Raw genomic sequence first — 27,501 nt, forward strand, 5'->3', positions numbered from 1 at the left:
GCCCCCTCCTTCGCCGGGAGCCCCGCGCCCGCGGGCTGCGCTGCGCTGCTCTGCGCGGGGCACGGCAGAGCGCGGCCGGGTGCGCGCCCGTGCGTGAGCGGGTGCGCGCGTGTGTGAGTGCGCGCGCAAGGCGGGGCCGCGCAGCAGGCAGCCCCGCGCCGGCTGGTGCCGTCTGCGAGCCGGGGCGTGGAGCGGAGGAGGGCGCGGGAGGGGGGGGGGGACGAGCATCCTCCAGGCCGAGGCTCCGTTCGGTTTTCCGGGCTCCGCGCCGGCGAGCGGGAGGCGCTTCGGCAGCAGTACCGGCGAAGTACCTGCGGATCGGCTTCCCTCCTCCTCGCTGGCTTTTTTTAGTTCGGTGGTGGTGGTGCTTTTTTTTTTTTTTTCCCCTTAACCCTCCCTCAAATCCAGGGAGACGCTTCTGAAGCGGGGCGAGCGCTGATCTTACGTAAATGGTGCTGCTCCGGGGAGGGCATCTCCCCTGCCAGCCCCGGGCCAGGGGAGCATCCCCGGGCGCCGCTCGCCCTGCCTAGCGACCGGGCTCCTCGCTGCCGCCCTGCCCGAGATCCGCAGCGGCACCGGCGGGGGCGGGCGGTGAGCAGCAGCCGGCAGCCCGCAGCCCCGTCCCCGGCGGGTTTCGGCGCCTCCGCGGACCGGCTGCGGGGATGATGCGGCGCGTCGGACCCCGCGGCGGGGAGGGCGCTATGTCAGAGAGATAACGCGCCTCCGCCAGCAGCCCGGGGGCAGTCTCGCTGCCAGCCCCCCCCGGGACCCGGCTGCCTGGGAGCCGCTCGCATCTCGGCGGACGGACTGGCCGCGGCGGCGGGGCCGGGGAGCGGCGGGGCGAGGCCCGGCGGGGCGGGGGAGCGGCGGCCGGCCGTGCCGGGGCACCCCGCCTCCGGGGGGCAAGCGGCCGGGAGGCTGAGGAGCGCAAGCAGCAGAGCCGGGGAGGAGGAGGAGGGCAGCGCCATGACTCATTTGCAGGCAGGTCTCTCCCCGGAGACTCTGGAGAAAGCCCGGCTGGAGCTGAACGAGAACCCCGACACCTTGCACCAGGACATCCAGGAGGTGCGGGATATGGTCATCACCCGGCCGGACATCGGCTTCCTCCGCACCGACGATGCCTTCATCCTGCGGTTTCTGCGGGCCAGGAAGTTTCAGCACTTCGAGGCGTTTCGCCTCCTGGCCCAATACTTTGAATATCGCCAGCAGAACCTGGACATGTTTAAGAGCTTCAAGGCCACAGACCCGGGCATCAAGCAAGCGCTGAAGGATGGTTTCCCCGGCGGGCTGGCCAACCTGGACCACTACGGCAGGAAGATCCTCGTCCTTTTTGCTGCCAACTGGGACCAGAGCAGGTAAAAGCAGGCCACCTCAACCCGCTCTCCCCCCGGGCAATGCGTGGGAAAGCCGTGCCAGAGCAGAGGGAGAGAGGGTGGGCAGCAGGGACACACCCGGCGCTGCCCACAGGGGGCTGGGCAGCAGCCTGGAAGGCAGAGGGAGAGAAGAAAGAAGAAATGTATTTTGTAGGTTAGAGCCCTTTCAGCCAGCTCATCCTTTGGGGTGTGAATTTTGGGAGGCAAGTAGACACTGCTGGAGTGCTCTTCTCAGCTGTCTGCTAGGAGGTTGACACCCTTCTGCCTCCCCTCAGCCGAAGTGGGCTGGCACGTAGATGATGTGCTTATCCTCCAGACAAAGGCTGGTTGCACTCTTGGCTGGTCTTTCTGCTTCAGCACACACAGAGCTGCTCAAGTGCCATGGGAGAAAGTGGGAGATGCTGTGTGTAGAACAGGAGTACCCATCATGGCTTTTGAGATGAAAAGTTTGCTTGTGCAGGAAGCTGAGACTCTGAATCCTTGTCATCAGATAAAGAAAGCTCTTCCTGAGCCACCTGGAAATGCCAGGATGGCAGTTGCTGTAACCACTTCTTTTCTCACTCATGCTGCTCCAAATGTCAACTCTCTGCATAATAAGATCCAAGCACACAAACCTTTGATAGCAAATGGAAGCCTAGTCCCTAGAAGAGTTTCTGATCTTTTTTTGGGACTACTGTAGCCTGAAGATGACTTAGTAGGGTGACCCAAGATCTGTCTCCCATCAAGACCGTTTTTAGCAATTGGCTTGATATTATGTGACACTATTTGTTTATTCTAAATACCTTGTGAGGTGTCATGCTCATTTTCTCCTGCAGTCTAAAATTATATCCACAAAAATGGCATGATTTCAGTACATTTAAACTCTCTAAAAACTGCTTCTGTGAACACTGTATTATTTTCTTTGGCTCCTAACCTGAGTACAGGTTTAGGGTCTGAAGCACTTTTTAATGAGAACACTTAGAATCTTGCCAGTTGCCATCTTTTTTGCAGTTAACACAGTGCTGAGTGCTCAGTGCAGATATCCTCAGCTCAGCTACTTTGAAACTTTGGGGAGGACTCAAACAGAGTGGACAGAAGGGACAAAATTTGGGGGAAAGGCATGTTTAAGTTTGCCCTTTAGGTGTTTGTTTAGCTGTCCTCTTGCAGGCTGTGTGGATTGCCATCACAGGGAGCATTCCCACAGCTCCCTGCACTGGTTGGTGTTACAGCTACGGACAGGTCTCTGCCCAGAGGGATGCTGGCCCACCTTGGCTTTCCTCTCCTCCCGACATGGCAGCCACACCTGCACTGTCTGTGGGAGAAGTTTCCTGTCCCTTGCTAGCCCATGAATCAAGTCTAGGGACTAGGGGAAAGCTGTCTGGCACAAATCAAAACTGCCCACAGCCAGGATAACAACTAGAAAGGGTGGATGAATATATGCAGAGCTGGGGCCAGCGTCCTTTTTCTGCTTTGGTTTTCTAGCAGATGGAGCAAAAAAGCTGAGCATGGAGCAGTGGTGATGAGGCTAAGGACTCGCTGAGTGGGTTTCCTTTCCCACATAAGGACCTTCCTTGTTTCCTACATAAGGATCAAGTCAACTTTTAATTTTAAAAACAACGCCACAAACTCTTAAAATCCCTGAAGGAAGAATTAGCAAAGAAACAGATGTTTAGGACTTGCATTAAATTGTATGTCTATGATGAAGTCCCCTTGCTAAAGGTAATGTGTCCTACTGTATACTGCTGTTTCTTATTAATGAAAAAATCCTAAAGCTTCGTGTGACACTTGTCACATCATCACTTGACTTGATCCTAGTCAAAAGAATACCAAGAATTCAAGTGCAGAGATAAAGTAGCATTTAAAACAATAATTGTCATGTGGAAAGAATAGGTTTATTTTCTTCTTGATGTCGGATGTGCTGATATTTAAAGTACATGAGCTCAGCTGACACAGCAATAAATTTACTGTGATCTTTTTCATGAACTCCTGTTGGTATGATTAATAGTACTTATGCTATGACAGCAAAGTGGCTGGGGTACACTGTAGTACTTACTGGACATGTTTGCAATTGGGTGCCACTGCTTTTGAGCACTGCATGCCCACAGCACGCCTCTCCTCCAGAGCGAGGGATTTGTTTTCAGATAGACCCCTCAGACAAAGCGGAGGGAGCTGAAGCCCAGCTGTGGGGAGTGGCTTGCTCCAAGGCACATGACAAGTGACACATCTGGGAATGGAGCTAGGTCACTTTGTTTTCTAATTAATTTAGTGCCTTCCATTATCTGATGCTCGGTGGCTTATCCTGGGGAGCATTGTGGAACTTATGCTAGGGCTGCTGTGCAATATGTCTCAAGCTTATGCCTTAAATGACTTGAGATCTTGCAGTACATAACCCAGTGTTCCTCTTGCAGCAACAGTGGGAGGATTACTTATTGAAGCCTGTCTTGTTATGCCCTCCTTGTATGCTTCATAAACTAAGTTGATAGAGCACAGCAAGCCTCCACATTTATCATGTATGTGCAACTTACTATGGCTAGGATGTAACAATTAGAAATAAAACGTTCCAATTTGTTATTTAAATGAATAGCAGACATACTATAGATGATTTATATAGCACTGCCAGCCTATGATTTACATAGTTCCAATTAGAAAGAAAGGTGTGGGAGGCAAAAAATCCCTATGATAAAACAAGCCTGTGTACTAGATGTAAAATCATTAAATTAAAGCAGGGCCTAAAAACTGTACCAGATGTCCTGCCATTTGAACAACCCAATTAGACATGTATCAGACAACAAACAAACAAAAAAAGGAAAGGTGAAAGATAATGTACTAAGCAACTTTTCAGTGTGACCCAGCCTAACTCTCCACCTGTCTGTACTATTGGGAAAATGAAGATCAGTGGCATTCCTGCCAGGAAGCTGGATAGCACTCAGGGAGTGATCAGCCTTCCCTATTGGCTTGTAGGTGTCTACATGTGTTTGAAGACTCCCTTTTTCTTAATGTGTCCAGCTGGTGAAGTTTTATTCAATGACTAGTGTAATTAACTTCAGCTCTCAGCTGCAAGGGATCTGTTGTAAGGCATGGTCTTCTGTATGCTTCCTGGCACCTGGACACACATTCCCCAGGAATATCAGTCCTTTTTGTTGCTATGTGTTTGAAACCTTTCCGGTATTAGTCAGGTTTTTCCTTAGAAAGTGCATTAGAAGAGTGCAATGATACCTAGTTCCTGGCGGTGTCACAGTGACCCAGTCAGCTCACACCATCCTCAGTGAATGTGGAAATCCTCTGCACTCATTTACTGCTGGCTCTGCTGTTGCATCAGATGGTTTACAGCGGGGCAAAGACAGAGTGCACAGGTTTGCATTCAAAACCATGCTTTCATGTGCACAAGTGCTAGAAACTTTTCTTTTCCTCCTGTTAAATGAAAATTTAACTTCTGTTACTATGAGGAGGCTGGTCTGCTCCTCAACTCACAATAAACAACAGGCAAGACAGCAAGGTATTTTTGAAGCTCTGATGGAGGCAGTATGACAAAATAAACAGCAATGCTAACAATAATAACGTATTAACATTAAAAATCCCTGTTTAGCAGAGTCAATTTTTGTTTAGAAATTATATCTTCCAAGCGATAACTATTAACAGTTAACACTGTTAACTGTGTAAGCACTGTCATTATTTCTACAACTGCACCTGCTGACTGATGCTGTCTTATTGTTTCCTAGTTTTCCCCCAGCTATCCCTATCTGACTATCATCACCTGTATTTAGACTGTAGGTGTTTTGGCCAGGGAGCTTTTTCATCAATGCTAATGTAAAATTTAGATCAGCTGAATCTTCATCTGTGGCTGTGACTGTTAGACTCTGGGCTAATATATGGCATAATGAATGGTATTAAATCTGAATCGAAAAGTTAATCTGGTAAAATATTTGAAACTGTTTCTACTTTTTCTATGCATTTTTTGTAACACTGGTGGTACTTTTTAGTTTTAGAATAAGGTATCCCCAGGGCATGCTGCTGCTGCTTAAGCAGAATAGCCATAAGAGAACTTTCAATCCCCCATCTTTTCAGCATTCAAATCTGTACCCAGACTGACAAACCAAGGAGATATGAGGCATCATTTCTAAGTACTCCTTTGTGTATCTTGAGGGCTCTTGTTTCACTGAAATTCTAAAAATAGTGAGCCAGAACAGTAGTTTAGAAATGGGATGATGGCTCAGAGACTTGACCAGCTTTCTCTTTTAAACCACAGTGGCACAAGAGCTCATTTGACAGAAGCCTCTTCTTGTCCAAATGGTGGTGAGTTTAAAATACAGACTGTGTATTCTTTATATCTTTAGGACCTTCAAGAGACATATGGCTCAAATCCAAGCAAAGGAGACTTAGCATTTTTCTAGTTCACATCCTGGGAGGCAGATTCATGCCATTCAGTTTTAATTCTTAAAATAACTCAAAATTTCTTTCTTGTAGGGAGGAGATGACAAATAGCCATAGAGATAGTAGGGCAACTGTGCTAAATCAGATTATCTGTTATTCAGTCCAAAAGTGAATTGACTGGAACCAGAATCTGGTTAAACAGATGATATGGTTGATGACACTCATCATCAAGAACATAAAGTATTGAAAACAGCTGACACAGCTGAATTTGACATGAGACATCTGTATCCTGCATTCTCCCCGTCTCTTCTCTTTATGTTGGCCTGGTGGAGATCACAGTGGATGCATACAAGAGGATGCATAGACCACTTAACTGAGAGGTAAAGGTGAAAGATCCTAGTGAAGTATCACCAAGAGTTGATAGCAATGTTTGCCAGACCGTTTTCCCCAGAAATCCTTGGAAATACGTTGAATCTGTTCATGTGCCACAGAAAAAAATCTCAAATAACTTTTCTGTAAAGGGAAAGTTGCTGCCACTGTTAAATTAAAAGAGAGTGGGATGCTCAGTAAATTGTTTGTGGTCTTCTGTTCTTGACAAATAAATGTCCCAGTGAGGTATTTCCGTGGAAAGCTCTGGCACTGTTGGGTTAGAAATGGTAGCCATCACATTTGAAAAATGGGACTGAAAAAGCATTTGAAAGAATCACTGTCAGTGTGGCTACTAACTTGTCACGCCTTCCCAGGCTCTATTGCTTTAAAGTCAACCTGAATGAAAAATTTTTAGAGGTAGCAGAGTGTGTCTTGCATACCAGTCCGTTTCAGTCAGTCTCAAGCTAGGGCTCACATAAAAAAGGAACATTAAGAGTGCATTATATATGTGATAATGTATTTCCAGCATTTGTTACTCAGATTAATAACTGGACTAAAAAACTTGTCCAAGTTTTCCATTGAATTAAGCATGGTTCCAAAAATAGAAGGCATTAAATACATTTAAATTAACTGTAAGTTCTTGATTATCCTAGCAATTAGTAATACATTGCTAGCTACAGTATGTCCCATAAGAGTCTGTTTAAGCAAGTGAACGCAACTGGATTTAGCCATAAATAAATTAGGATTTATTTATTCACAGCCTGACTTCAGGCTGCTACAGAACATGCACTGCAGCCAATTGGGCCCAGCACACCCTACATACCTGACAGCACTGGGGCAGTCATTAAAAAACTGGTGCCAGGGCAAAATGAGTGGCTTGCTGTTCCCTAAGTACACGTTTTTGCTTAGCACAGATTGGTAAGAATAAAACAATACCATCTTCCCCTCAGACTTTACACCATAGTCTCTTCAAATTAAAGGCTAATATTTTCTTTTTTTCTTTTCCTTCAAAGTAGAAAGGCAGTCAAATCTGTTGTGGACCCAATTTATTTCACATTCACTAGCTTATCCTGTTTTTCTCATGTTTGACTCGTCATATTTCTGTATCTATATGGAAAGTAATTTCAGCGTGGAATAAAAGTTTCAGCAACAAAATCCTGAGTAATTTTTCACAACCTCGTTTTACATAGGATTTTGATTTCCCTAAAGTCCAGCCGAGGGTGGAGTGTATTTTATGGCAGAGCCTGTGCATCCTGGTGACACAAACAGTAGTAGCAGTGAGGTGAAATGTCGGACAACACAGGGCTGGAGTGGATTAAAGATGAGTCTTTACGCAAATAACTCTGTGCTGTGTGAAAGCTTCCATGCAGTTTCTTCAATCATGTTTTGTTTGCTTGGGCTGTTCAGCTGATACTTTCAATACTCGGCTTTTTGCACCACCTAAGATTTCATTTACCACACCACAGGTTTACATTTCTGGCTTGTCTCAGCCCGTGTTCTGAGCAAAAGCTGCTTTAAATGCTCACTAATGGATTTGTCTGTCTTTCTGATGCTCAGTACTGTAGTTAAGTAAGGTATCGAAACCAAGAGAAGAGATCCAGTACAGAATGAAGAACAGCTCCTATCTTCAACTAATTGCCCTGAAGGGTATTTGAGGTGGGAGGCTTGATTGGTAGTGACATGTCCTTTTATACTTCTGATGTGGCTTTTTAGACTTTAAGAGTACTTCAGATACCTCCCTCTGGCAGAAAGAGCTCTTGCTCGCTTTTAGCCAGACCTGTTTTGTGCAGGACTTCTCTCTTTTTTTTAGTGAGTAAACATAAATATTGTCATTGTTGTTGTGGACTGTATTTCTTACACTAAGCAAACTGCAGTAGGAGTTCTGGTGATGGTGAATGTGCTATGGATTTATGGAGACCCAGCCCTGTGACTGTTATTTACTCTCTGTGGTGGCTGAAACCCTGTTCCCATTGATGCCTGACAGTTTTCCCGTTGACTTAAATGAATTCAACACGTAATTAGGTGTATTTGTGTTTACATGTATACATCTTGTATTTAACACTTAGGTATACATTAAAAAAGCATTTTATGGTTGGTCTTAGAGACTGGCCTCATAAACAAAGAATCTTGATGTCTGATGCACCAGATTTCCAGCAGCCTTGTGCCACTAGGAAGCTGTTAATCCAAGGCATGTGACGTCTCCTTAAACTCCTTAGGGAGGATATTAGAGAGATGTACATCAGGGACCTGGGACCCTTCTTCCGGGACTGAATGTGGGGTTCTGCTTTGTGGAGCCCTTCTGGAGAATGAGATCTTTTGAATGGGGCAAACTAAATGTCAAGTAGGGTTGAGGCTAATTTTAGAATCTGAACATTTTTAATGTCTGTTCCTTGTATGAACTGTGGTTAAAATTGTCCTCAGACCAAGGCATTCCAAACTTCCTGTAAACCTTAGATCTCAGAAAAGTAAACCATTAGAAAAGAGTTAAATCTCAGAAAAGTTCAAAGGAGAGGAGTGAATATGAAAAAAATTACCCCAGTCAATAAAAAAAAAATTAAAAAAAAAAAGGATCTCCAAAATGAAGAGAAGAATTTTGTAAAATAATGCTTCCCCTAGTGTTTTCTGGGGAAAGCACACTTTCTCTTGTTCTGACATTAGGAGAGTCCTTTTTTAATCCCTTTTCTGTGAATGCATAACTGGGAAGTTCACTGAATTTTAGTTGGCTAAAAAAAAAAAAGATGGAAAGATTCAAGGAGTCAGCCACAACAGATTAATTTCATTTATGTTATTTCCTTTTGCAGATATTTTCAAAATACAGTTATGTCCACAACAGAACAGTCTACTCATTGTATTAAAGCAAGTAAAATTCAGTATAATTTAATGTAATTTCTAAGTAGGCACACATGCTCTGTGCTACATATGCAGAATGGTGAAGAATTCTCTAGGGACTCACAATTTTGAAAACTTCTGTTTGATGCCATCATGGGAGATATTTAAAGGGCCTTGCTTAAAAATATCTGTACACTGAATATTTAACTCTTTCATTTCTGGAATCTTTGTATATCTGATATTTTTAGGTTTAACTTTCTAGTGCCTCATTTGATATCATGGAGTGGACTGGCCAATTTAAGTCTGTTTTGGTAACTGTTAATAAAATCCTAGAATCATAGAATGGTTTGGGTTGGAAGGGACCTCAAAGATCATCTAGATCTAACCCCCTGCCATGAGCAGGGGCACCTTCACTAGACAGAAACACCTCAAAGCCCTAGTGTGTGTCACTTTCTGCTTTTAAGATCCTTGACTAATCAGCCTTCTATAATTGTGGATTTAAGAGAAAAAATTACATGGGGGGGCGGGGGGGGGAAAAGGAGAGCATGTGGAAATTCTCCTTTTTAGTTGATAATTTTGTAGGTCCTATTATTTCATTCCCTTAGGAAAATATAGAAGGGAACATTGGATCTACGCTTCTGGTATTAATCTTGGTTTTTGGTATCATTATGATTTTAGAAAAATATAATTTGTGTAGAAGCTCTTACATAGACGTGTAATTACATGTAAAGATACTAAAGCAGCTTAGGATACTATACAAAAGTTCAAATTTGCTTTTGATGTGTTACATTCTTGTAGTTTTTTCTGCCTGGCTGATGGTCTATAGGTACATAATCCTGCTGCAGAAGATGAGCTCAACTAATTGAGCTTTTGAGGATTTCCCAGCTTTATGTACCCATGACTTCTGAGGACACACTCGCACTCTTTGATTTAAACTTCTGACAAAGAGAGAATGCTCAGAACTTCTCCACCTCTGTGGCTGTTGCTCCTTCCCTAACCAAATCTCCTCTTCCCATTCTCAGGTACACACTGGTGGATATTTTGCGTGCCATACTTCTTTCTTTAGAAGCCATGATAGAAGACCCCGAGCTGCAAGTGAATGGATTTGTTTTGATTATAGACTGGAGCAACTTTACCTTCAAGCAGGCCTCCAAGCTCACACCAAGCATGCTTAGATTAGCCATAGAGGGCCTTCAGGTAACATTATTGTTTTCTTTCTTTTCCTAATTCTTTTTCGTTTTGCAGTTCATTACAAATCTAGGTCGATAAAAAAGACCTAAACAAAACAAAATTTCAACAACTTCTGAATAGCAAGGCTATTAACACTTTAAGGTGTGGGTGTACAGGCAAGCTACTGTGACAAAAGTGTGAACTCAGTCAGCTAACTGCAGTAACTCCTGATGTGTAGGCTCCTTCCTTGCTATAAATATGAGGTAACTTTTTTGTCTTTATTCCAAAGTGACTGGCTTTCTGTAAATTCAGATGGTGGCTTCTGCAACAGAAAGTTAGAAGTAATCAGTTTATGTTGTAATTATGCACAGGGCTAATGAAATAGGGGTTGCTGCTGCCATGCCAGCTTGTTTTTTTTCGTTGATTCCTTTGGAGACGGTCTCTACATCATTTGTAATAAAGTGTGGGGCCCTGTGATTAGGCAGTTAGCTGGGACTATTTATTTACTCAAAGTTCAGCATATGCTTGGCTCTTTTTCTGGGTCAAGATTAATCTGAGCAGCAGCTTCTGGGACTGAGTATACAGTGATTTAAATTTCTTTCATCTCATTGTAAATTCACTTTATATGGCATAGGCACATTCGTGGAAAGGATACTGCATAATTTGCATCTGTTTCCTATGGTATTTTATTCTTGTTAAAATGAAAAACTCAAATTGTTAAGGTAGTTGTTTTCTGCACAAGTCTGAGTTGTCATGTTAAGAATATCTGTAATTCACTACTGTGGCAGTGTGCCTTGCTTTTAGAAGGACATGTATTCCTATTCTGTGAGGTTTCTATCATTTATACATTTTTATTACTCATAAAGCAAAATAACAGCCTTACCTTTGAACTTTCTTCACTGTGATAGTGTGATTTTTGAAAAAACTTATATAGCAGCAGGATGCAGTTTTGATTGAATTGATGAAATGGCTCAACTAATATTCAGCCTGCTGTAGCACACAGAAGGGTAGTGACGTGAGATAAAGATCTCAAATCTCATTTTGTTGTGTTTCCTTATGCAACAGTATGATTCTGTTTTCTTTCGAGCTGCATTAGAAGGCAGCAGTGAAACCTGTGCTCTAGTAGTGCTGCATTTCCTTTTATTGCTTTCAAAGTTGGGGGTTTTTTTTTGTGCTTTTTTCAAAGTTAGCCATTGTTTTCTGGTTTAGAAGATGAATAAATGCTTTTGTAGTCTTTGTTTTCAAATGGTGGTGTTTCTTCTTGGGCATTGTTCAGAGATGGTTATTTTGAGGGGAGCTGCAGTGGATAGTTGCATCTGAAAATGTGAAGGGTGGCCTACCAAACTTCAGGTGGGCTCTGAGACTCTGTATTCTCCTGCCACTGGTTAGTTCATGACTGAATTGAGGAGAAATCCTTTGGCTTACTTAACTTACCCATGCCGCCAGCTTTGTAGTTTCAAATATTCCAAGTCTGATGGTGGCCAACACCTATGGCATCGTTTTGTGCCCACTGCCTTCAGTGCTGTTTACTGCAGAGATGCAAAAGTGGGCATGAAATGCTGCAAAAGAGAGAAGGAAGAGGCATTTCTGCCCTTTATTTTGGAGGAAAATGTATAGCGAAAACATCATTCTGAATGATGTCAAAGTAAAAAGTGCTTAATCAGGTAGTATGAAAAAGAACAAGAACAACTCACACACACTATTTATTTATGATCTTTGTAAACACATTCTATTTAATCAGAGAAATGAAATTTACTTTGGCTTATAAGATTTAACAGGGCTCAAGATTCTGAACTTTACCATTTGGAGAATTTAAATATTTATGTTGCTTAGGTGGAAGGGGACAGTGTCAGTGGGATTAGTGACCACTGAATTTGATGTTAGTCAAATCCCTTTGCCTCCTGAATGAAATCTACTGATTTTGCATTATATTTGCTTAGTTTCCATGGTGAGCAGAATACTCAATATGGTACGTACCAAAGACTTTACAAGCTATTGCATTTTTGGCTTTTTACAATGGCTTGCTGTTTAGGAAATTGCTTTTGAAATCAAGGTAAGTAAATACATAGTTTTCTACTGTATAGAAGAAGATGAGTTCTGGTATATACTTTGTCTGCATATGTGTTAAATGGGAGTGTGAAAAGAATCATACCCCAAACTTACTTGGATAAACTTGAAAAAGTTCCTAGGTAGCTGTTTCCAGGAAAAGAGACTTTTGGTCATGGCATTTTTAATGTTATAGGACTGATTATCTGTAATCTGATGTGAAATTCTAGCATACCCATCGCAGCAGTGCTGTACCAAACGATTGATGCAGTGTAGGTCAGTGCTGAATTTTAGATCAAATGGTTTTGCTAGACAAGAGGCAAAAACTTCATGTGGAGGTGTCGGCACTTGGCTGGGACCCTTGATGCTCCAGTCCTAGCTCATACACTGGCTGTGTGCTTTTTGAAAAAAGGAGCAACAGTCTTCCTTGCAGATGCTTGTGGCTACAGCACTCAATGTTGCTCCTCATCAGTGAGGAAGATTTGCACTTTGAGCTCCTACACCTTCCCTAATATAGAACAAGGTCAGAAGGAGAACTTTTTGAGAGCTGAAACACATGCCTTGACTTTAGCACTTTGTGTTGACTCTCCCTAGTGTATTCAATGTATGGATGTTTGTGAATTCCAGTCTTTAGGTGCCCACTTTTCCCCGTTCATTGATTTCTGTAGCCAGACACTGCTTTTTGGCTCGTGAAGAAGCTAATATTACTCAGCAGCTGTGTTCCTGAAAGCAGGGAGTGTTACAGTGTTGTGTGCTTCAATACCTGAGTGCCCCGATTAAGTCTCTTCCAAAAACTTTACAGAATTTTGTTTCTTTCACCAGTAATGGGTTGCAATCTGTGTGCTTCAGCTGTTTTTCTCATAGACGAGAGAACTTTTGAGAGCTCTGAAGAAAACCAGTCCTAACTTTCCATAGACAGTGATAAACTCTGAGCAAAAAACCCAAAATTTATCAGATGGTTTCAATATAAGGAACAATTAAGTTGGCTGGAATTCATCTGGACGGAGGAAGAAAAACTGTAGAGGGAAGGTACAGGAATCTATAAAACCATAGAATCATCGGATAATTCAGTTTGGAAAGGACCTCAGGAGCTTGGCAAATCCAACCCCCTTCTTAAAGCAGGATCCCTGGTGAGGTTAGACCGGGATACAAACAAGATCATGGGTGGCTGGAGAGAGTGGACAAGCTGCAGATGTTATTTGTTATCATTTTAAGAAATGGGCATCATCAGGTGATACTAGGAGGAGACCTGGCTCTTTATAACTGTTGTACAACGTCTGGGTAACTTGTGGAACTCTGTGCTATGGGAAATTCTGGATGCTTAAAGTTTAGTTGTGTTTAGGGAAAATGGAGAGATGAACTGAGTATTAGTAAGTACATAAAAACCTTCCTTAGGCTGTACAAAGTTGGAGATGAGGTGGATGCTGAGTGGAATAATCACATATGGCTGTCTAAATTGTGGCTGCTCTAGGCTCTCACTTTTGGCCTCTGTTAAGGATAGGATATGAGTATGGACTTTTGGTATGGCATAATTAAGTTAAGTGTATATTCCACCCCTTCTTCCTGCTTTTAAAAACCTTCCTTTCATTTTACTGCTCCTGGCACTCCCCTGACCCCTTCTACCAAAACACCTAGCTGAGAACACAGAAAGAGGGAGGAGGTTCTGGTTATGATTATTTTCTTTGTGATAGTCCTTTTTTACACTAGCCCCTATACGGACTCTTTTTAATTATCGAGACAGCATTGTTTTCATAACGCAGGTGAAAACAGTTTCAAAGACTGAAAATCCAATTTGAAAATTATATTGAAACTCTGACAGTTAATAATTTTTGGGGGTAATTATAACTGAGTTTTGCAAAATGGAACACTGTAGGTATGCATGAGACACTAACTGATCAGCGGATATTTAGTATTCTAAAACCTGAACCACTAATTCCTTCTTAAATATTGATTTCTATTTAGTGCATAATAGTAGTTGCATGTGTGACAGATTCTTTTTCGTGTTTTCACTCAGGCAGGCTGTACATCCAAATGCTTTGCAAAAATGTGTCGTTATTGGTGGCTGAATGTGAATGCTTCTCCTCTAGTTAAAAATCTGGTGAAAAAGAGATGATACACATTTAAATGGGGAGCTGAACATATGTGGACAGTCAGCATTGTTGCAGAAGATAGAAGACTCTTGCTTCTGGGATGAGGGTGTTTACTGGAAGAAACAGTGATAGTGTTGTGGGGGACAAAGCAGGGCTTTTAACCGTGTCCTTTTTTTTTTTTTTGTAACAGAGGAAGGCTTCATACACTAAAACACACTCACTCCTGTAAAAATGAAAGCAAACCAGAAAGTAAATGAAGGCAGCATCCTTGCAGCTACTATTACTTTCAAAAACGTCTTTCACACAGCTGCTCTTGTGAGTTGTAAGAACAATATCTCCAACCAGATGTGCTGCAGCAGTGCAAGGTGGAAGTACCAGACACAGACCATGTACAGTCTGGTGATGGAAGTGACAGGACTTCCTACTTGCATTTTCTCTAAGTGTGAACTCTGTCAGTATCTTGCAGGGAGTCTTGCTGAACATCACAGTTGGTTCAACAAGCACAGAGAGTGCTTAAATTTTGCCACCTGGTTCTGGACTACATCTATGCAAACAGCATGTTGCAGTGCCAAGAATTCCTGAGACAGCAACTTCCAGAACTAAGGACGCCTCTAAAACCAGTATTTTGACTTCATATAATTACGTGGTTACAGGCTCTGTGCAGTGCATAAGATTATTAATAATGAGCTGAAGGAAGAGTTAGCACTGGCAGTGAGCATCAGTGAGCTGCAAACCACAAAATAGAGCTTTAAATGTTTTTGCATCCGGACTTAAAACCATAAATCACTCTCATTCAGCGCTTAAATTTTCCACCAGTTTTTGAGAACAGGGTCCTGACACTTTGCATATTGCTTGAGAGAATATTAGAAAGTAGCAGACTCAAGCTTTTAATGGGAGTGTCTTCTGTTTTCAGGAAATTTAGTAAATAATTTCATTCAGGTTTTGGTTTTTTTTAATCAAAGAATTAAGTTGTTTGTAAATGCTAGAGTCCCCTGAGCCCATGACTTCTCAGAGAACAGAGGGATGTGCTTGTAAACAGCTTAATTTCATACCAGTTCAACTCATGTTCTGTAGCAACAGCAGTTAAATGGGATATTTTTCCTAAGAGCTTGTTATTTTCAAGAGTTTGCATACACTTGGTCTTCCTTACTTGTAAAAAAGGCCATAAAAAGGCTTACTAGCAATTTACTGTGTAAACAGGGTGGACTGGAAGTGATTGTTATTTCTAGCTCTTCACCTGCTGTCTGGATGGGCTTAACCTGCTGGGTGAGAAGAGACTTTATGACCACAGCTCGAGTTCAGCTACAAACAGGCGTGTCTGTATAGACACAGCCATTATTCAGTGTGGTCCCAGCTGTTACCCTGTTATCTGAAGACAGAATAATTAATTTTCTTGCTAGATTCTTCTGTGATGCTCATAAAAAAAATTACTGAATGCCTTTGGAATGTTGATTTATGTATTCTCGCAAACACACTTTTAAGACAAGGGGATACCATGATCTTTTTTCTTTTTATTTTTCTATCCCCAGCTGAGAATAATTCCACTGAAAGATTACTGTTAAGTGTTTTCTAATTTGGGATGCCTACTGTGACAGGCTATGGTCTTGATTTTCAGTCACTTTTTATATATTTGGAGTCCAGCTGCCATTTATTTTTCATCAGGAGGATTCAAGACTTCAGTCTTGAGCCCCCAAGCCAGGAGTCTGAATTCTAGCATGGCTAAATTAAGAGCTTCTCATTAGATTCTCTTTGAATGCACATAATGCCACATGGGCTACCACTTCTGAAACGAATGAGAAGAAGCAGCTAGCTAAACTCCCCTTTCCCCCCCAGAAACTCTGCTCTGTGGCATCCTACTGAAAACTGCAAGGAAGCTTAATGGAGTTAAATATCCACCCTGCAAACAACTGCTACTGGAACTAGCAGAGTATCTGCCTGCAGTAGGTTGTCATCCTCCCATGTGAACCTGAACAAGAAAGACAGAGGGCACTTTGCCAGTGGTTTGCAGATATTTGCTGTAAGCAAGGCGTGATTAGTTGTGGGGAGCTTGGCTTTTGTTCAGACACTTTGATCTAACTGGCACAGACTCTTTTACTTGTTCCTTCTGCCCTTTTTGCTCTGACCAGGCTTTGCCACAGTCCTACTGCTTCCCCAGCTCCTCAGCCCACTCCTGCTGACATTGTCTTACTTTGTACTACGCTTCACTGATGTGGGTTTTTTTGTTGCTGTGTTCTGATGGCATCCTCCAAAACCTCAGTCACCATAGATGACTGCATGGCACATTAAGTTCATCTTAGACTCCCTTAGGAGATCTCAGCCTTTTGTGGTCTCTCTGGCCAGATGCTCTCCACATCTGGCTTCTAATCATCTTAGCTTCCCATCTCCAAATCTCCTTTTAACCAGTGTTCCCATTGCTCTTTACACCAGTCATGAAAACAGCACTGGAGCGTGTGTCCTGATCCGTTCACATACCAAGTGAGTCCTCTAGACACCAGGCTGTTAAGGAAACTCTCCTTTTAGTTCCTCACACTGGAGCTGGTCTACTTGGTACACATGACTAGGTGCTCACAGGGCCAGGCAGGAGACATTGGGAGCTTCTGAGGATGTTAGTGGAATGACATGGCATGATCTAGAAAAAGAAGAATTTTCTTTTTTGAATCTGGTGTTTTCTTCTACTCAACAAAGTAGATATGGTTAGTGTAGAAACCAATGAAAATGCTCATAGTTGACATTTTTCCATCAATTCAGTCAACAGAGAAAAACATCCAAATAAAATTATTGGATCTTGAGAGAAAGAAATAGAAGAGACTCTTTGTACAGGCGGCCTGCTTCTTTCTTGAGCTTTTGCTAAATGCTAGCCACTTTTCTGCTTTTCTTTATCAGAAAACTGAATCTATCTGCATTAACTAAAGGTAGTGACTAAATTGTTCTGATGAGGCTGAAAAACTAATACAATGCTAAAGTGACACAAACATGAAGAGGTTTGTAGCACAAACTCAGTATAGGCATTTTATTTTTATTATAGGCAATTAATTCTTGCCACTGAGAATGACTTTCTATTGTCTCTGGCAGACCACAGTTCAACAACTATATAGTTATAACCATTCCTCAGCTTCAAAATATCTATTTATTTTTGGAAGTGATTTTTCTCAGTCAAGGTCTAAATATTTCTCTTTTCTTCAGTATCTTAAGGCCATAAGGGGAATAAATAGTAGCCTTCCTTGTAAGGTCACTCAGAAATAAAACTAATTTGTTGTAAATTTTAATGTTAGAGACAGAAGACATGTTTTAAGATCATAGTTCACCTTCCTGCTAAGGCAAGATTATCCCTTGCATTATATTTTCTAGTGCTTCTCACAGTTTAATTTAAAAGCTGGAAGGCAGGTCTGGCACATTCTTTGGAAACTTCCCTACGACTTCTTGCTTTTCAGATTTCCTCTCGGCATTAGTCCTAATTTTTCTATTTCAAAATGTCAACTCTTATAAAACCCTTTGCTGTTTCACTGTGTGCTGTTGGGTCCAAGAGCAGGAATTAGTATGTGACACTCAGTAACTCATAGAAAGGAATTGCTTTGATGCAGTATCTATCTGCAGCAGCAGTGATTTGGAATCAGGACCTGGAGATGTTCCTCCGGCCTTGTTTAGCACTGGAGATGGTGAGATGTGAAAATCAGTGTGATCCTCTTTATTTGGAGAGTCTAAATCTAGGTGGTTTTTTTTTATAGTGTTCAATTTACTTGTGTTATTTTATATATGCATCTTTCAGGTTTACCTCAAAAGTATACACTGGATTGTTTTTGTAATTATTTTCTGAAACCAGTCTAACCTTTATTTTCCATGATGCTAATAAATCATCTGTGATATTATTAGGCTGTGCACAGTTTTCTTTATGCTACTTTCTTCTGCACATACTGCCCCTGCATGTAGTGCCTCTGCCAGCAAAGTCTTACAGGGCTCCATCCACAAAACAATACAGTGTAGGTTTTTTTGTGATTTTGGTTTATATTCCTTAGCAAGTGTTCACCTCCTATGACAATTATTTTTGTGAATCCAATTTGCCTTTGGTTATAAGCAAAATTTTAACTTTGGTTGTAAGTGATTGCTGTGCAGGAAGAACACTGCTGTCATAATTTGCTAATGTTTAAAAACAACTGTGGGAAACATCTCTGGGGGAAGCACCATAAAAATGTGAAATTATATGGCTGGTGATGGTTTCTCTCATCTCAGGTTTCCTAATCATGAAACAATTAAGACAATTCAATTTTTGTACATTTTAATAGGCATAACTGTTTAAATAAGTGATACTTTGCTGGTGATTTAAAGTAGGTTAGGAGCTGAAAGTTTAGATATATAACAAATGAAGAAAATTATATTTCTGAAGAAAAAACTTAAGTATTTATTGTTTCTAAAATCTCATACTCCAGTGTGGATAATATACTTTAAAAAAAAAGCTCCCTCCCCCAAAAAGCATTTCTGCAGTCTTTTGCTGCATATTTTGCAAAGATCAGAATAAGTTCTTGAAAAACATCTCTTATTATATGGAATATGACAAGAGTGCTTGCAATCTTTTCCAGAGTTTTCTGTAATGAAAAGGATTGAGTAGTAACATTTTGTTTACACATAATGAGTATCCAAACATGGATATGAACTGAAATCCGAGGTGGCTGAACATACCACCCTTTCTGAGGAAAATAAATTTACATTCAATCAAAAAAAAGAATTTCACTCCAGCACCTGATAGTGAGAAAGCCTCGTGTCTGCATCTCCCCCAGCTCGGCTATGCCGAGGTGCTTGCTTGTTCTTTTGGGTTGCATTTTATGTTGCCCCTCACAGTTTAGGTTTTGACTATGAAATATGTATTCTTCTCCCTTATTTTATAGGACTGACCCTAAAATCACACGGTGTCATTGGAAAATGCAATATTTAATTGGTGATTAAAGGTTGTGTTTTCAAATGTATATGTTATTTTCCTGATCTTTTTAGTTGGTTCTCAAGAATCGTTGTAGCTGTTAGAATCTTTTGGGGTAGGGCTTCCTTTCTGATAAGAACTGGTCTTCAACCCTTGGCCACTTCCACCACTGAAAACATTTTCTGGAAGGAGAAAGTGATTCTACTGTGACTCAGGGGAGGGCCTCCCTAAAGGTGTGTTTCAACTGTGGTTTTCATTAATTCTTACCTGACACTGCACTGAATGTGCCTTATTACCTAGAAAAGCTTCTGAGTTTGTTGGGATGTGCCTTCATCTCTTGCTAAACTATTTGACTGCAAGTATAATTTAGAGCGCTGCATCTTCTCGCTGAAGGCCACCGTGCAAAGTATAAAGAAGCCAGTGCAAATCATCAAGTACTGGTAGTCCTCCAGCATTTTCCTCAGAAAGTCTTTGCAAGGTACAGTCAGTCCTCTGAAATCTGCAATGGATCTTTCCGGTCTTTATGCAGAAACCCCATGGATTATGCTCCAGACGTAGTGAGTCCATGTAGAAACACTGGATACATTCAGTAGTTCAAGTGCAGTTATAAACCCGGGCTTTGCAGTAGCAATTTTCAACCTGTGGAAGAGTATATGGTGAAAATGTAGATTCATTTTGAGAGGAAGATGAAAAAGATTTTGAAGGATAGTGCTTAACAGAGGAGAAAAGAGAACACTAAGGATTTTAGTAGAAGATGGGATAGTTATGAAAGCATAAGTTATGAAAGGGCAGGGTGAAGACAGACATATAAGCTGCCCTTCAGTGTAGATTTTGAAATGTTTCCAAGTAAACAATTCCATTTCCTATTTTATGGCTGTTATCAATCTCATTGAGTAAAATGTCATCTCTAAAATAAAAATTTTTAAAGCTATACTGATGTACCATTAGAAAATAAAGATTAACATTTTTGAAATCTTAGCTGTCACACATCTGCAATAACTAACCTATATAATAACACCAGGTATTATCATTCCCCTCCAGTTTTAGTCAGTGAGTCACATTACATGGTGACTTTGACAGGCACCAAGTGTGCTTTGAGACTGTGTTCTTCCTCAAATTCTTAATTCACTTTCCAGAAGAATTATAGGGGTTAACTGCATACCTCCAGCAACATGTTTCCATTATGAGGGGATGCAGTTAAATAGTTGTGATTGATAAGGGATTATGTATCAGTGAGAAGCTGTCTGAGCCTCTTAACCACTTATTTTCTCATCCTTTATCTTTCAGGGGTTTAGAGATGCAGAATTGCAAGCAAGGTTTGACATATGTTTTGGGCATTAGTTGGGATCCATTGGGTCACGCTTTTCAAGGCATTTTGTTAGGAATATTGAGCAATTGATTTTCTCTGAAAAACCCTAGGACATCTTCATACTATTGCTATCAGTATGATCCAATTCTGCTCTCCACAGAAATTCAGCAGGAGTGCAATTTAATGAGACCAGTGAAAGGAATCTGACTGCTCTATTTATAGCACACTAATTGATCAGGGTAGCCATGGTAGGAGGAAACTTCAGAGAAAATCAATGCAGTATCAAATGAAAGTAGCACACAAGCCTTTAAAGGCAGCTGCGTGAAAGCCAGTTAAGAATGAATTTATTTGAAGATCCAGGGGAACATCTTGGACCATGTGTGTTCTTGCTTTAAAATGTAGGAATAAAGTCAAAGCAGCATCTTTCATGCAAGGTGAGCCTTACTATGTATTTTTTTCTTCATCCTCTTGTCCCATTAAATCTTCTTGGTGGATTTAGTTTCATATGTGGACTGTAAATGTCTTCTTTTAAGATCTCCCCCTTGACAACCTTACCCTTTTTTTTGTAATGAGGATGGCAGCCACACTGTGTAGCAGAACTGCAGAGCCTCTTGGCTGTGTGTCCAGCACTCGGGCACAGTTCCAGGTCTCATGGCTTTCACTTAAATGCAGGGAGAAGATGGTCTGTCTACCTCCATTCTCCTTCCTGTCATCAAAATACTTGTGACCACAGTAGATATGTAAAGCATAACTGTTTGTACTCATTGCTAGTGTTTCTTAAATCTGTGTAATGGACCTTAGCTTCCTCCTCTAATTTCATGTTTTCCTCATGAAATCTGCTAAATCCTGAGGAGCCCCCTACTTGCCATCTCTGAAAATTATGGTTTTGTGGCAGATATTCTCCTTTACTGGGTGTATTTCCATGCTATGGGCTGACTGACCATCAGTACATTGCTTTTGGGCTGCTGTAGGAGGATGAAGCAAGCAACAAACTACCATGAAGGCATTTCAGCAGTGACTTGTTTCAGAAGGAGTCAGAGGGGAAACAGATGTACTCTTTGGTTACTTTGAATGTGCTTTTTGCTCTTGTGTTTTTACATAGACAAAAGTTTTACTTCTTCTCTGATTGATGGCAAACATGGCAATGATAACAGGCAAAGCTGTCCAGGCTGTCAATGTGTCTCCTTTGCTTCAATGCTTGAATGTGCTTGCAATTAAATGAATAAAAATCTTGTTTCATTTTGCGGCATGTGGGATGCAACACTTAGATTCACTTTTTGAGGAAAAATGCACATACTTTTTTTTCAGTAGCATAATTAAAGGCATGGCATCGTGAAGTAGATGCATGAATAATTCTGTTTTTCTGCTGCTTCATAAGAAAGGAGTAAATAATCTACACCTTCCACGAACAGTTAATGTCTGTGGGCTAAATTTTTTTAACACCAATAGCTAAGTATATTAATGGTACTACATCTTCTGTTCATTCAGTTTTGAGCTTATGTAGTGGCGTGGAGTTGTGGCTTAATTAGCTAGATGAATAATGTCAGAAATATTGTCAATTATCAATATGGTCTTCATCTTTCTTTAAGCCCCGACTGGGAATCCAGTTCCCAATGACATCAGCAGTTGCCGTGGTGAACGTTCATAAGCTAGTCTTTAATCTCTCATTAAATCACAGGCTAGGAAAGCAGACATGAGGACTGAGATGAAAAAACATGCATCTGCAGCACTGGTGTCTTCCCTGAAAAACAGGAAAGGCACACTTCTGTGTTTTTGAAAAAAAAGAGAATTTGCTGCATTGGTGAGCACACTCTCAGCCACCTCTACTGTCTAAGCAACACCATGCAAGGAGAATTTGCAGAATGTAAACAGGGGTGAGATGTGTGGGGCTTGCGAGCAGCTGAAATGGAATATGACAGGGCCTGAATATGATGAATGACTCAGCTCTGTCATGTGCAAGGTTTGAGAATGGAGGTAAGGCTGGCAAGTTTAGGATCTCTTTCTTGCTACACTGGGCTTTAGCTGGACATTTCTTAGAGCAACAATCTGCAAGTTTAAGTTACTGTACAGAGGGGCACTGGAGAGATCTCCGTGTGAGCTAGCAGAACAGAGGTGATGTGTGAACTCACACTCAGACTGACTCATGGGGAAAAAGGAATGGGACAGAGGGAAGAGTACTTTGGGGCCCATGTAAATCAGGATGGGTCTTTTGAGAAACAACTCTGAGTTGGGAGGGCAAATAGAAACTGAGTTGTTACTGACAAGCCCCCAAGTGTTATGTGTACTGGGCTGAGACTGGAAGAGTAGAAGTACCTGTGTTGTAAGGGACATAAAGGTGCAGTATAAAGCTTTTGCTGTGGAACGGCTCCCCAGAGTGGCAGTTTGGGCCAATATGTAACTGTCTCATTCTGTGCTATTTTGTCTAATAGGAGAAAATTATTCTTCCCCATAATGTGCTTATGTCATTACAGCATTGTGTCTCTAAGAATGCCATCACAGGAGCTGTTACTGGCACAGGAGTTCGTTTCTGCCCAGGTCTTGGTCTGCCAAGGTCTTGGTCTATCTGTCCCCACTCTGTTTGTCCTAAATCAGTCCTGCCTCCTGTATGGGCCCAGATGTTGTGCCAGTGCTTCCCTGTGTTTGTTCTCTCAGTTGCCTGCTTTTGGGGTAAAGGAGTCCAATAGCAATTTTTTTCCTAAAGTAGAAATGGGAAGCCATAATTTTGCACTTTGAAAACGGAAAAAAAAAATTAAAGAGGCAGGGAACAGACCAACAACTGCTTTGTTCTATTTTGCAAATACAGTAATTGAAAATTAACCAGAAAATAGAAAAGCAGAATCTGGAGGATCTGGTTTTTTTGTGGTTTTTTTTTACAGATTTTAAAGTTGGGATTGATTTCCTTTAAGGTTATGAAGTCTTGCTCACAAATCTTTTATGCTTTCCCTGATGCTTTTTATTCCTGGAAAGGTTTTTGACAATTTAAAACTAGTCAGAAGAAGTACACTAAGCTGTAATTTATGTTGCCAGGCATTATTAACCAAGGCCCTGCCTTCTCACACAGAGGACCACACAGATGAAACTGCAGAATAGAATTATCTTTGCCCAGGTCGCAAAAAGAGAGGTTGTCTGCGAGAGCACTCTGTCATGTTTTCCTACCAGCACCGAGTTCACACTTATGTCCTTGAAAAATACCATTTGCTCGGATGACAGACTGTCACAGGGCGGGGATGTAGGTTATTGCTGTGAGATGAGAGCCTTTTGGCGTTCTTCTGAGTCACTGGCACCATCTGTCCCTCTCCTGAGGTAAGGCCGGATGGAGCGAGTGGAGCCCTGGCATGCTGTTCTGCTTTTTATTTGCCATTCCCGACCTTGCATCAGTTGTGGTCTGATGGCAGGGTTGGTTTGGGATAACTTGCTTTGTTCCATGTTCTGCAGTGAACCCCGGGCATAATCTGCTTTGACTCACATACTGTATTGCAGGAGACATGTTTTGCTTCAAAGCAGATGGTTTCAAAATGAATGTTTTTGCTATTAGTGCATCATATTGGGCCAGGTGTTGCTAGCTTCTCTTATCCTGCCGTGTTCAGAACCTTGATTTTCTTTTCAACACACGATAAAAATGTAGAAGGGAATTCAGTCAGGATTCACATAGATCACAATTCTGGTCAGCGAAATAGTGTCAGCCTGGTTTCCCTTTTGCTTTTATTAGGTGGGTGATGTGTTCCTGTCTTTTCTCTCTTGGGTTTGATCCTTTCAACATGGACTGAAATTCACAGCCCTGGGCTCATCAAACCCATATGGATTAAAAAAACTCCCAGCCCTTAGAATAACTTTCAGGCAGCACAAAATGTGGCAGTAGGGTATTAAAGATAACTGGGTCAGGTTTCCCACAGCATTGTATGTGGAAAGATGTGGTAAGTGTTGGTCTTGCAGAAGAAGCTGTGGTGTTGGAGGAGAACAGGCTTTTACAGATAAACCCAGGGCTGTGAGTTTGCTGGCTGAGTGCTTCATGAGGATCGCTGCAACACTAGAGAAAATAAAAACTGAATGAATTTGAGCTTAGTGCTGTTAGTCAGCTTTCAGACAAGTAGTAATGACAGGTGAGGCTTGGCAGTGGAAGACACAAGTTGAGGTTATGTGCATATTGGCACAGGAATGACACTGAAATGCTCCTATGAAAACAGAGTTCTCTAGGGATGATGTTCCGTGTGAAGTGAGCAAGGAATAAGCACTGAAGTCTGTGGGATGGTGAAAGGTGACCCACAGCATTGAAACCTGGGGAGAACAGTTGGTATGGACTAGGGAGACTGGGGAGAAGGCAGAGAGGATGGATAATGCTGCAACTGGGGGCATCCTGTTTCTTGAGCATTGGCTGTAAAATAGAAATGTGATGAACAGCAAGTTATTTTAGAATGAAATATACTATAATGCATTTATATATTAACGAGAAGGAGCAGGAGGGGTGAAAGTAGGAGCTGTCACTGCAAGAAAATATCATCAGGCATAGAATTAGAGGAGTTGGGGCTGGAAAGTCAAATTTCCATGCTGTTTCCCAGGTAACAGGTGAGTTTGTTGAGTCTGAGAGATGTCCAGGCTGGGAAGTGGGGCTTGGGGATAGAGGCTCATGTTTGCGTGTGCCATTCTCTTTGCCCTCATTTTTGGAGTCCTAAAATAGATCTAATTTCCCTTAGTGTTACATAACAGTGAGTCAAACCCAGCTTTTAAATATCTTTAATTAGTTTTAACAATCAGATTTCCAGTTAACACATTTAAAGTAATGAATGCTGCTCTCCATGCTTGCAGAAGAGGCTCGGTGGTTACCTGCAGTGAGTGTACAGATGACTTTCACCAAACCCTATTTCCTCTTGAGCTAGACAAGATGTTCAGTGCAGGAGGTCCAAACTTTCCCATCCATGATGCTGGTGTCTTTCTGTGTCTTTATGTTTTCTCTTTTTTCTCTGTGCCCATCTTCATGCTCCTGCAAGCTCTGGTGCAGCCTCCTACGCTTCCAAAGCCCTGCAGCTTTGGAGAGTTGGCAGCGGTCGCCTGTCCATGGAGATCATCAGAGTTGGTGTCAATTTGATGTGGATTTAAACAAAGCTAGGCCTGCCAGGTTGGACAGAGAGTTACTTGCTTGAATTTCAAAATTTTGACTTCTGGTTTGATTCTTGCTTCAGGCATTATTTCAGATCTCTCATTTGAAGGGAAAATATCTTCCCTACCTGGCTGGGAGCCATGTCCAGGGCAATGCAGTATGATCGTTGCTGGGAATGCTTTTCATCTGCAGCAATTGTAGGTGATGCACATACTTGTGCACATGCTTTGATAGAAAATAGCATCTGTACTTGTTATTGCTTTGTGTAGTGCTGAAAAGCACATGCCAGTTTGATTGGTATGGATCAGGGAAGAATCATAACTTGTGTGGACTATACAAAACTATATACAACCTGCTGATCATGCAACAATGCTTCTATTTTAGAAACTTTGTGCTCTATTGGAATACACATAGTAAGGTCTTTGCACTGATGCTGAGTTATATTAATCTGTCAGCACTTGTTTAACAATAGTGTTGTAGAAAAGATAATTAATTTTTTTGCAAACACATCTACATCTATATTTATGTTAGTGTCAGAGAAAACCAACACAATGAAGGAGAGTTTTATTTCAAAAGCATAAAATGCTTGTAAATAAATTTTTTTTCTCTGTGAAATGCAAAACCATGCAAAAGTCTTGATGACATTTTTTTATTTACTATGAATTCAGCTTGTCTGTTAGCCCAGCTCCTGTTCCCACTGGGGTCGTGCTGTTCACCCTGCTGATAATAAGGAATAAGTTGTTTTTATTATCTGCTTATGAAGCCTCTTACACAGAAAACGCATTCAGTAGATACTCATTAGTGGAGAACTGTTTTCAGACAGGTACGTTGTTTTGAAAAAGGAGAATGACATAGCCCAGATGAGTTACTCTTTAAGACTATCAGAAATAGTTGTTATCATCAACATTTACAACCCTGCATGTGGATTTTATTTACTTTGGCTTTGTTAGTTGTGTACTCAGACTGGACTTGATTCTCACCTGATGCAGAGTGCAGCTCCTCAGAGGCAGTTATGTTACTGTAGCTTTGGTTCTCCAAAACCCATGCATGCTCTCACCAGATCTGCTGATCAGTGAGCTCTGGTGTGTCCTTCACTTGTGACTGATACTCAAATCTGTGCTGTCTTCACTTACTTACCCCATGTACCGAATGTTGTTACTGATCCCATGGTTCTTGGTTGAAACCTTTGAGTTGCCTGCTGAGTTAATGCGAATACGGACTGAACTTAATTAATTAATTAATTATAACTTACCTTAAATAGAAATGGCAGTACATTGCTCAGTGCTGTTGAAAAGGAACTGGGATGCTGATGACCTGATGGCTAAGAAAGAAAGAATGATGCATATTTTGCATGGAGAATTACTTGTATCTAGCAGCCATTTCTAGTCACCATTTCAGACAATACAGAATGAGGACAATAAAAACTTCAATGGAGGTGGTATGAACAGAACCATTTGTGTGATACTAATTTTTGTAAAAAAAACTTTTCAGTAGAGGTCACTGTAGTGGACACAAACATCTCTCAGGACTCCTGAACATGTATTTACACAATAGCCCTCATAGTGCTTGAGTAGCCACTCTGTTTAATTAATGGTATTTAAAAGGTTTAATCTGTGTAATTAATAGAATTTTAAAAATCCATGGCTGACATTTGAAAGTGAATATATTTGTTTTGTATGAGGTGCAATAATTTAAAATTGCTTCATGTTTTCCTGAGTTTCTTGCTGGTTTATACTGGGCAGCTGTCAGTGGAGAACACCTCTAAGAGACCGTAACTGTGTACTAATAAAACAGACATGCCCAGGGCTGCTCCCTTCTGCTGCAGTGGCTATGTCCTGACTATTATTATTTTTGTTAGCCTAAGCAGATTGCTGCATTCAAAGGTCATTTTGGAAGTGGTGCTTGATTTCTGTTTACCTTCCAAATTGTTTGGGAGAGGGACGGTGGCTATGACTTACACT

The 27,501-nt window shown here is 41.5% G+C and overlaps 1 protein-coding gene across 1 annotated transcript in view; it reads left to right on the top strand.

The window, feature by feature from the left end:
* The first annotated feature begins 205 nt into the window (after window positions 1-205).
* CLVS2 (clavesin 2) overlaps window positions 206-27,501 on the top strand; it is a 56,475-nt gene continuing 29,179 nt past the window's right edge. Inside the window, exons 1-2 of the mRNA XM_032101600.1 lie at window positions 206-1,355; window positions 9,944-10,118. Coding sequence (XP_031957491.1) covers window positions 967-1,355; window positions 9,944-10,118 — 564 coding nt within the window. The 5' untranslated portion in view covers window positions 206-966. The remainder of the gene's footprint in view (window positions 1,356-9,943; window positions 10,119-27,501) is intronic.

This window comes from Corvus moneduloides, chromosome 3, assembly GCF_009650955.1.
Source record: "Corvus moneduloides isolate bCorMon1 chromosome 3, bCorMon1.pri, whole genome shotgun sequence".
NCBI classification, from domain to species: Eukaryota; Metazoa; Chordata; class Aves; order Passeriformes; family Corvidae; genus Corvus; species Corvus moneduloides.